The sequence below is a fragment of the Filicampus tigris genome, chromosome 6 (genome assembly GCF_054856515.1).
Source record: "Filicampus tigris isolate MCC_2025a chromosome 6, RoL_Ftig_1.0, whole genome shotgun sequence".
NCBI lineage: Eukaryota > Metazoa > Chordata > Actinopteri > Syngnathiformes > Syngnathidae > Filicampus > Filicampus tigris.
Genome location: NC_141222.1, coordinates 10,355,749 through 10,366,133, shown reverse-complemented (window position 1 = coordinate 10,366,133; position 10,385 = coordinate 10,355,749). Strand labels below are relative to the sequence as shown.

At 40.1% G+C, this 10,385-nt stretch overlaps 1 protein-coding gene across 2 annotated transcripts; it reads left to right on the top strand.

Moving 5' to 3' along the window:
• The first annotated feature begins 673 nt into the window (after positions 1 to 673).
• On the top strand, positions 674 to 8,780 carry LOC147145730 (nuclear distribution protein nudE homolog 1-like). Of its 2 annotated transcripts, none has more exons than XM_086034644.1 (9): positions 674 to 838; positions 1,244 to 1,360; positions 1,527 to 1,680; positions 2,970 to 3,118; positions 3,200 to 3,336; positions 5,517 to 5,690; positions 5,782 to 5,867; positions 5,965 to 6,119; positions 7,827 to 8,780. In XM_086034644.1, exons 2-9 carry the CDS (start codon positions 1,275 to 1,277, stop codon positions 7,918 to 7,920), a joined length of 1,035 nt encoding a protein of 344 aa, XP_085890770.1. In that variant the 5' UTR covers positions 674 to 838; positions 1,244 to 1,274; the 3' UTR covers positions 7,921 to 8,780. The 2 variants fall into 2 exon arrangements, with proteins under 2 accessions (XP_085890770.1, XP_085890771.1); XM_086034645.1 differs by lacking the exon at positions 674 to 838 and adding an exon at positions 851 to 1,127.
• Positions 8,781 to 10,385: the final 1,605 nt, after the last annotated feature.

The window sequence follows — 10,385 nt, the reverse complement described above, 5'->3', positions numbered from 1 at the left end:
AATTGCACATGTGCAATTAGTCTAGTTTTAATTTATACTTATTTTACGATCACAAGTCACTGAATTTTAAGCGATATTTATGGAGTTTTTTTTTAAAGGTCAGACACGTGGCTACAATACAAAAAAATCAGTATGCATTGAAAATGTTTCTTCATTCAAAATTTTTTTCATTTAATGAAATAGTAAGTTGAAAAACAAGACACCATGCACTTACATGTGAGACCCACATGTATCCAATAAAATCTCACGTATATTACTATGCATATGTAAATTATTGTAGATACATATTATCTATATTATTACAGTATATAACATTCAAATCTTATGCTCCGCTGCAAAAATTCGTACCCCAGATGGTTGTAATCATTTAAGTAACATCGTGGTATGAAAGCCCTGATTATAAAATTACCCACGTGTCTGGCATCATAGCTACATGTGTGATGTTTCTAACAAACCAATCCGTGTCACAATCGGTAAAGAATTCGTCGAGTTAAGATTAATTAATTGAAGAGATGTCAGGGGATTCCCGGTTCAAGATGGCGACAAGTTCTGCATGCCCTCAAGCAGCCAAGGCGATTTTCTAGTTATACCTAACGATATCCCTCATTGGAGCGTTTACGTCATAAATAAACCGAGATCCCTCACTGGAGCGTTTGGAAAGCGTGTACGCCAGGAAGAAACCGCCCACTACTTACATAAAAATGATTGGGTTGGTTGAGTAGTCACTCATTGTCGTCATTCGTCTAGACCAATAGCGTCTCGGTTTTTAAGCTTTATTTGTAATTGATTGGGTGGTGGAACGTCGGTGTAGTTTTGAGCTGGCGGCGAGTGACCTAAAGTAAGTTTGTTGGAGCTACACACATAAATCGAAAAAGTGCATGAGAACTCTTTGACTAGGACTACCTTAATACATTTTAACATTTCCCTTTCATGCAGGCGAGTCTCTTTCAAACATCCGTTACATTTGGCGTGGGAGAGCCTGGGTAGTGAGCTAAACTGGCTAAGCTTGCTAAGCCATAATGTTCACTCGCAAATTCTACAATCGTTTTCTCTTCCAGAAACTCGTCAAAATTTCCCCATGTTTTACATGTATTCTGTGTGTTAGCCATGGCCCACTGTGACAAATGGTATGCAGATTCCTCGACTTCTATTAGCGTGTTAGCATCCACAAACAGCAGTGACGGTGTTGTTGTTGTTGTTGACCAAAACATTGTTAAACATGTTTTGGGATGCACTTTTTTAGCTCGGCCCCATAAATCCGAGCATCCTGAAACATGGGCGAGCCAACATCACTCAACTTTGCCAGCCTACAAGAGGAGCTGGGCTTCTGGAAGGAGCAGGCGAATAGACACCAGCAGAGGTAATATTGTCAATCGATAATCCGAATACAAACACTGCCTTTAATAGATTACTATGATATGGTTTCCTCACTCAGCCACCCACCCACCTTGAGCCGTCACCTTGAATGTAACGGTCATTAGTGATGCATGGAGGTTGATCTTATTTCGGAAATATGCTGTCTTTAGGGCAGATGAAGCTCAGGAGGAGCTGCAGGAGTTTCAACAGATGAGTCGAGACTATGAGGCAGAGCTGGAAACTGAGCTGAAGCACTGTGAAACTCGAAACAAGGAACTGCAACAAGACAACTCCAGACTCCGTATGGAACTGGAAAACATTAAGGTTTGATTGATGTGAAAGTGAAGTGAAACTGAAACTGGATGCATGCCAACTAGGGATGTAACGATTCACTCAAGCCCCGATTCGATTCTCGATTTTCAGTTCAATTCGATTTTTGTTTAAATTGCTAGCATGCTTGCTTCTGTGCGCTAGTGTGGTGCTGCAGCCATCCACAAACGCAATCCTCAATGATATATGGTGCAATTGGTGATTATGATTCAGTTCCTGGATTGGTCCCTAACATTTCTCAGAAAATTCGCAAAAATGATGATCGTTTTCTAAAGTAAAAGCAGTTGTTTGCAAATGTATTATGAAAAACAAAACACAATGATAATTAATCCATCTGCTGATCTATAGAAATATTTACTTTTGAGAGGGTGAAATCAGATGATTTGGACAAATTTAAGTTAAACAAGATATCTAAACAATTCATTGGTTATTGAAACTCATTCACTGCCAAGGACACATTTTTTTCAAACTCTAATGTAAAAGAGGGGATGCAAATGTCTGGCATTGAATGAGTTGCTCAATCCCAATGACATATTTATGTGTTTTCTCAGTGCAACCATTCAATCCCAGGAAGTTATTTATATTTTTTTAAATATTAGGGTAAAAGAGGGTCTAAAAATGTCTGGTACTGAATTTGTCCATCATTCACTGAAGGGTAGAGCTCAGTTGCTTAACATTTTTGTGGCAATAGATTAAACACCGGGATCCGCCGCAAAACCCTTTTGACATATCTTTTTTTTTCCCCCCTCAATGTATAAAAATGTTTTGCGTTTATGAAATCATTGAGCTGCTACACAGAACAAAGTTTTATTCCCACATCATAAAAACATTTTGAACTCTGAAAAAGCTGCTTGTTTGAAACTCAATTTAAAATTGATTAGTTACACTCTGTTCAAGATTTACAGATGTGTGCTTTGGTAAAGGCAACTAAACGTTGGCACAAATCAGTCAGCAGGTCGGAACAACAGTTTGAGAATCCCTTTAAGGCAACCCAAATGCATGATATTGCCTCTTGGGAAAATAACTGCTACTGTGATTTGAAAGCATCTAATTGCTATTTTTCATTTGTTTTTTTTTCATGGGGAATGGCATATTCATGAAGGTCATGAGTGCAGGCTTGTGCTAAGACTGTGGTCACACTTTTACAGTACTTTGTTATAGGAATTTTTATAATTGGAACAGAGGCTGTTCAGTAAAAAAATAAAAGAATAAAATCACATTTATTATATGTTAGTTTTGCCAGCCGATATGTCACAGAACATCTCTAAAATCTTCTTTTGCAGGAGAAATTTGAGAGTCAATACACTGATAATTTTAAGCACATCTCCAACCTGGAGGAAACTCTGGCAGAGACAACAGCCGTCAAAGATCACCTGCAGAAATATATCAGAGAGCTAGAACAGTCCAACGATGACCTTGAGAGGACCAAAAGGTCAGTACCTAAATCTCAAAGCTGTTTGAAAAAGAACTGCATCAAAATAGGGCCATGGTAACGATCTCAGTTCCTCTCCAGGGCGACCATCATGTCTCTGGAGGACTTTGAGCAGAGGATGAACCATGTGATTGAGAGGAATGCTTTTCTGGAGAGCGAGCTGGATGAGAAGGAGAACCTGCTTGAGTCTGTTCAGAGGCTCAAAGATGAAGCCAGAGGTAAACACGCGAGCTCTCTCAGTGGGGTGCAATTTCACCTTTATTAGACAAGATCCGCTGTCGTGTCCTGGCTGATGAAGTTGTCGCAGTGAATGATTTCAATTTGAACATACAGTGCGCCACAAAAATCAATACTCAGCCATAGATTTGTCGGAAAAGCTTGCGTTTTTTCAGAGGAGGCTGGAACCGATGATTGGCATGTCACTTTATTTCACTGGGTAATATTGCAATCCAATTCCATTGAAATTGGAATGTTGTGTAAATTGTAAATAAAAACCAAATACAATGATTTACAAATCACGTGCAACCTATATTTAATTGAATACACTACGACGACAAGATATTTAATGTACAACCTGATGAAATAATTTTTTTGCAAATAATCATGAACTTAGAATTTTATGACTGCAACGCGTTCCAAAAAAGCTGGGACCGGGTGATGTTTACCACTGTGTGACATTACCTTTTCTTTTAACAACATTCAATAAACGTTTGGAAAGTGAGGACACAAATTGTTGAAGCTTTGTAGGTGGAATTCTTTCCCATTCGTACTTGGTGTACAGCTTCAGATGTTCAACAGTCCGGGGTCTCCCTTGTCGTATTTTACGCTTCATAATGCGCCACACATTTTCAATGGGAGACATTTCTGGACCGCAGGCAAGCTAGTCTAGTACTTGCACTCTTTTACCACAAATCCATGCTGTTGTAACACGCGCAGAATGTGGTTTGGCATTGTCTTGCTGAAATAAGCAAGGGCGTCCATGAAAAAGACGTTGCTTGGATGGCAGCATATGTTTCTCCAAAATCTGTATGTACCTTTCAGCATTAATGGCGCTTTCCCAGATGTTTAAGTTACTCATGCCATTGGCACTAATACAGCCCCATACCATTGCAGATGCTGGCTTTTGAACTTCGTGTCCATAACAGTGGTTCTTTTCCTCTTTGGCCCTGATGCCACGACATCCACAATTTCCCAAAACAATTTCAATTGTGGACTCGTCAGACCACAGAACACTTTTCCACTTAGCATCAGTCTGTCTTGGATAGTTTGGGCCCAGAGAAGCCGGCGGCGTTTCTGGGCGTTGTTAATAAATGACTTTGGTGTTGCATAGTAGAGTTTTAAGTTGCATTTCCGGCTGTAACGCCAAACTGTATTTACTGACATTGGTTTTCTGAAGTGTTCCTGTGCCCATGTGGTGATATCCTTTACACATCGATGTCGGTTTGTGATGCAGTGCTGCCTGATGGATTGAAGGTCACGGGCAGCCAATGTTGGTTTTCAGCCTTGCCGTTTACATGCAGTGATTTCTCCAGATTCTCTGAACCTTTTCATGAGATTATGGACCATAAATGATGAAATCCCTAAATTCCTTGCAATTGTATGTTGAGGAACATTGCCCTTAAACTGTTTGACGATTTTCTCAGTCATCTTGCCTCATCTTTGTTTGTGAATGACTGAACAATTAGGAGAAGCTCCTTTTATACCCGATTATATTACCCACCATCATATTTCCCAATTAGCCTGTTCACCTGCGGGATGTTCCAAACAGGTCTTTGATGAGCATTCCTCAACTTTCTCAGTCTTTTTGGATACCTTTTTTGGAACATTTTGCAAAATTCTAAGTTCATTATTTGCTAAAAACAATAAAATTGATAAGTATGAAGAACATTAAATATTAAATTAAACATAGGTTGAACGTGATTTGGAAATTATGGTATTCTGTTTTTATTGACATATTACACAATGTCCCAATTTCAATGGAATTGGGGTTGTAATTGAGTAGTTTTGAATTTTCCTAAATTGAGTTGTGAGCTTGGTCACAAAATGAATTAAACTCGTATAAGGTACCACCGAAAGGTACCAAAAAGGAGTTAACACCACTTACCATAGGTGGCTTTAATCTCAAATTCTGAAAGATTGTTCTTGTAGTCACTGAGAAGTGGATAAAAAGCTTACTTCTTGTCTCATTTCTACAGTGGAACCCGGTTCTTTGGTCACTTTTCACCGGTTCCCTTCTGTATTGTCATGACATCACAAGTAAAGCCCAAGAAACGGCAAAACAAGTCTTTATTCATTCAGATGCTCACTCACCGACGCCAGAGGCATTTGAATTGAAACTGACGAGTTTGCACCTTTTAAGTTTGTGCAGCTCTCATTTTGGTTGTCCTTTTTCACGTAGATCTTCGCCAGGAGCTGGCGGTGCGTCAGAAGGAAAGGCGGCCATCCAGCAGCATGGGTAAAGACCCCGATCGACCAGACCTGACATGCTCCGCTAGTAACCCCACGACCCCCGTTACGCCGTCAAGGCCACCCAGTTCGTTTGCCACACCCCCTGCATCTAGCATCCGGCGAGGTGAATAAGGATACTTTCCTTCCGGTTTCCTAAATGATACACACACACACACACTTAGATTTTATTCCACCTTTTGTTTTTGTTGTGTCAGGTGATGGTTTAACAGGCACTCCTCTCACAACATCTGCAAGAATATCTGCACTGAACATTGTTGGAGAGCTGCTGAGAAAAGTTGGGGTAGGAGATGTATTTGTCTCACTACTGTTTTGCGTCCGTATCATGACGACGTCTGTGATTTATGCGCAAGACGTCTGTGTTCTTTGTGGTGTGTCAGAATCTGGAGTCCAAGCTGGCCTCATGTCGAGACTTTGTGTACGACACATCGGGTACCCGACCGGCGCTGCCACCCGCCCCCGCTAGCCCATGTGGTCTAGATGGGGGGGCTGACATCCAAGCCAGCAGCATGAGCCCTCCTCCGCAGTATGACAGGTGAGAGAGATTCAGAATGATTGAACCATGCGGTTGATGCTAGGGCTGAACCATTTTGAAACGGAACCCAATTGCAATTTGTTTTGCGTTTTTCATTATTGCGATTATGATTTAATATACCATTATTTGTTCAAGGTAAATAATCAAATTCAAATCAACAATGCAACATAGAATGAAAATTTCAAATTCGATTAATTGTTCAGCCAGGGTTTAGACAGTTTTACTTAGTTGTGTACCTTTTCAGTATTTGTAGTCAAGTGTCTGATCATGAGCTTAAATTGCACTGAAACCAAGTATACTGTATATACATTGTTTTGACTTGAGAGCGAGCGGGGGGTTGCCGACTCATGCACTTTGATGCATTTATTGAACGAAAAACATTCAGACATGAAAACACTTGCAAGGAGCATGAAACAGAAGTTCACACTGAATTAACTGCATGGTAAGCAACAAAACTCACGTCCTTATTGTAGGAGTCCGTGGCCCGGTACCGGAACGGATTTCATTTTTCATATACAGTGCAAGTAGACTGAGTGATTTATGGAATACTTTGTTGAATTCATATAAACTTGTACTGCTAGAATACTTAAACGATCATGTGGTCAAGTCATGGAATTTTATTAACACAATTTCCAGACCTTTAACTCTTTTGAATTGAAGTCATTTTTACGGAATGTCATGGACTTAATCTCCATTTGTTATTATTACTTAAGGGTGCTCCATTTAATTAGATACCTCATCATCCACAGATAATGTTTTGCATCCTTTCATTTTACCAATAGATGTCTTGTCTTCATGAGGCCGAGGCCCATTTCATACTGTGGATATGTCACTTGATTTGATTTAATCACACTGCATTTATCAGGGAGTACTGAAGGTTGAAGAAAGAAGGCGATTTGCTGTATTTTTTGGACTATAAGTCGCACCAGTCAAAAAATGCATCATGAAGAAGGAAAAAAAAATAACAAGTCACATTGGACTATAAGTCACATTTTCTTGAGAAATTTAGTTTACAAAAACAGAGACCAAGAACAGTAGTGCTTGGACTGGCACCCCAAATCCCTGTTCCCTAATCGTGTTGCTGTTGGCTTTGAAACTTCAGCTTCTAACAATGAAAGCATTTTTCTTTTTAGTTTAAAATAGTTTACCTTAACTAGACTGTTGTCACGCATTGTGCCCAAAGGGACAATCCTGGTTGGATATTGTGCCTCTTGGTGCTGTAAATAGTCAATCCTTGTTGTGGCGAATGCCGCATGTTAAAGAAGGTGTCAGTAATGCACCAAAAGTATTTGCCTACCACTAAAAGAAAGTCAAAGAAGAAATGGAAGTAGTGGTGGTAGTAGTCATCATAGCATCTAAGGTGAGATGTATGTCATTTGCTGCCACCTCTCACATCAGCAAACCCTGGCTAGCCTGCTAGTTTTTTTTTGTTTTTTTTAGGGTCCAAGCAGAATGTAACCCCGCATACTCGTGGCTAGGCACCCCCTTCGCAATTAGATTACTTTTCAAAATCGTTTGGCCCTACTTTTTATATCTTCAAAGTAACTATTGTTTTGTTTATTTTTTTTTACCGTTCTGCTCTTGGACCGTTTCCGATCGTGATGAAGTCATGACACTAACAACTGGCAGATGACGAAATGTGCGATGCAGTGACAGTGGGGGGTTGAATATGCGGATGTCTCACAAGTATTTGTGCTTGTTTTGTAGTTTAGTGAAGCGGTTAGAGTTTGGACCAGCACCTCCGCGAGTTGTCTCTCAAAGTGGACAGTCTCCACAGGGAGGAGTCAAGATGCTGCTGTGAGGAACCCGCAGCGCCTTCCTTCACCTCGCGCCAACTCCCTCCCCATAACAACTGAACTTTGAACATTTCAGCTCGTTGAACCTGAAACCCACTTTCTTTGCTCCTTGCTCCACATGATGTGTGGAATTCTGCTGCCTCAGACACACTCGCATCACGGGATGCGACGCACCGTTTTGTAAGCGTAACATCCACGCTCACTCATGTCCATGTGGTCAGGAGCTTCAAAACAACACTGCCTGGATGTGAAGGATCACTTCCATGTAACAAATGTTACAGATGTGTAAGTGACCCTAATTTCAGTACCATTAAATGATCAAAAAACAATTTTAGGTCGCTGTTTAAGTACAAACCAAAGCTGTGATAAGGGAAATACATATTTTTCAATGTTTTTTTATTTTTATTTTTTGAAGCTTAAAGGACTAACCAAAAGTGGCATCTAATTTTCATTTTTTGTGATGCGGTGGAGCTTGATTTTGGGGGTAATGTAGAAAAACATTGCTGCCAGGGTTTGGTTTTAAGCCAGTGCTGCCTTCCTCTACATTATCAGCTTTTTCTTGATTTGAAGTGACTGTTTAATTTTGATTAGCACACTCACTTTACTGAATGTAACCATAATAGTTCTAACACGTTCAGTACCAGACTTTTTCAGACCCTCTATGAAATGACATAAATGTGTCATTGGGATAGAATGAGTTAATTGTGGGGAGAGGGGGAGGCGGAAAGCAATAATAATTGATCAGGTTATTGAGATGCACTGTTTGTAGTTTGAGTTGTGTATATTGAATAACCCTTTTCCTGCTTTTGGGGGAGAGATTGTGAAACGGGAATTAGAATGAATAAAGCTTAAATGTGTCCGTTTCCCTACCTTTTTAGCGGTTTTTTTTGGTTTATGCTGGAGTGTTCAGCATGGCCGCTTAGTAATGATCTGTGCTGTGTCCTTGCTGTTGGGTTCAGTTCCTTGTGGCCTTGTATTCATCTGATGCACTACACCAAGCCGAACCATTTTGGTCCGTAGTGTTTCTCCTGTTAAACTGCTTCAATTTGACTTGTGAAGTTACTGACCTCCACTCAAACTTTAAAAGAACAAACTTATGTTTTTTTTTGTAAAGAGTTTTATTTTTTTGGTGCAGGTGGTTCAACAATTAGTAGAAAGAAATTGTGCAATGTAAACATCAGTTGGTTACATAACTGTATTGGACAGGTTAGAGTGACTAGCAGGGACAAACTTTAGAAGGCAGATTGAATTGCTGACAATGGTTCAAAAATGCAGCAAATTGTACAAGGATGTGACCCTAAACCTTTGATAACCTTTTACGTGTGAAAGTATGAACTACTTATCATACATAAATGTAATAGCTGCGTACGAGTTACTTAGGGTACAAAAAGCAGACTGGGTGTAGACCGCATCTACATTTCCAATCGAATACGTCAACAGCAGTCACAGGCAAGGAGACAACCGTAGCTGTAGTAGTTCTACATTCACACAAGGTGACATACTATCCCAAGGTGATATACAGTATTGGCTCTGCTGGCAGGTTAGCACGGTAATTAGCGGCACCTATTGTGTACAGAATGTTGCATTATTAGTCATTCAGTGCAGCACAAAATGGTGTAAATAAAAACTGTAAATCACACAGCAGTGATGCCACCAAATAACCCCCTTGGCTGATATTTTGTTCATCTATTTGATTTGTGTCAAGAAAAAGTGCTCTGAAACTAGAGGACAGGTCAGTTAACTACTGGAAATGGCACAAAAATATACGCTACCTGGCCCCTTGAAAAGAAACAAATTGGAGTGAAGTAGGATTGAAGATTATAGCAGTGCATTGGATAATTACGGGGAAATGCTTGATATTTAACCCTAACTGATTCAATTAAAAGCTCGATTCTTACAACCACTGTATGTAGGACATTGTGTGGTTGTCAATAAGATGTTGATTGACTGCAGAAAGACAGAATTGACCTGCATCAAGGAGACTGCTAAAATAATTACAATTCCATTACTATTGTTGCTCAGATGCAATAACTACATGTGAAGACAACTCATAGACACTTAAGTGAGGGCAGTGGGGAAAATACTTCTCATTTTGGACTGGACTCCAGAGCAATGTAAAAATGTGCCATGTGGTCTACTGAACACAGATTTGACCCTGTACATGGGCGATGGGTGGGAATGGAGATGAAGTGATTACCACCCAGCAGCCTGTGGAGGCAGTGTTGCGATCTGGGTCGGTCTCAGTTGGTCCAGGTATTCCAAAATGACACGACACAAAGCCAGTACCATTTGGCTCAAATAGTAAAACATTTTGACGAGTGATATCTTCACCACATTGTCTATACAAGAGCTCGGCTGAAAATACGCCTCTGCATGGCAGAAAATGTTGTGACATTGCATTAGCTTGCTTAAATAATATCAAGTGAATGTGAATTCAAAGCTAATGGCAGCCAAACAAAACAGTGTGCGA

What these genes read in the sequence shown, in the direction of transcription:
- LOC147145730 (XM_086034644.1), top strand. Translation starts at nt 1,275, where the DNA reads ATGGGCGAGCCAACATCACTCAACTTTGCCAGCCTACAAGAGGAGCTG. An exon ending in GACCTTGAGAGGACCAAAAG is followed by an intron (nt 3,119 to 3,199) that starts GTCAGTACCTAA and finishes GTTCCTCTCCAG; the next exon opens with GGCGACCATCATGTCTCTGG. An exon ending in AGCTGCTGAGAAAAGTTGGG is followed by an intron (nt 5,868 to 5,964) that starts GTAGGAGATGTA and finishes GTGGTGTGTCAG; the next exon opens with AATCTGGAGTCCAAGCTGGC.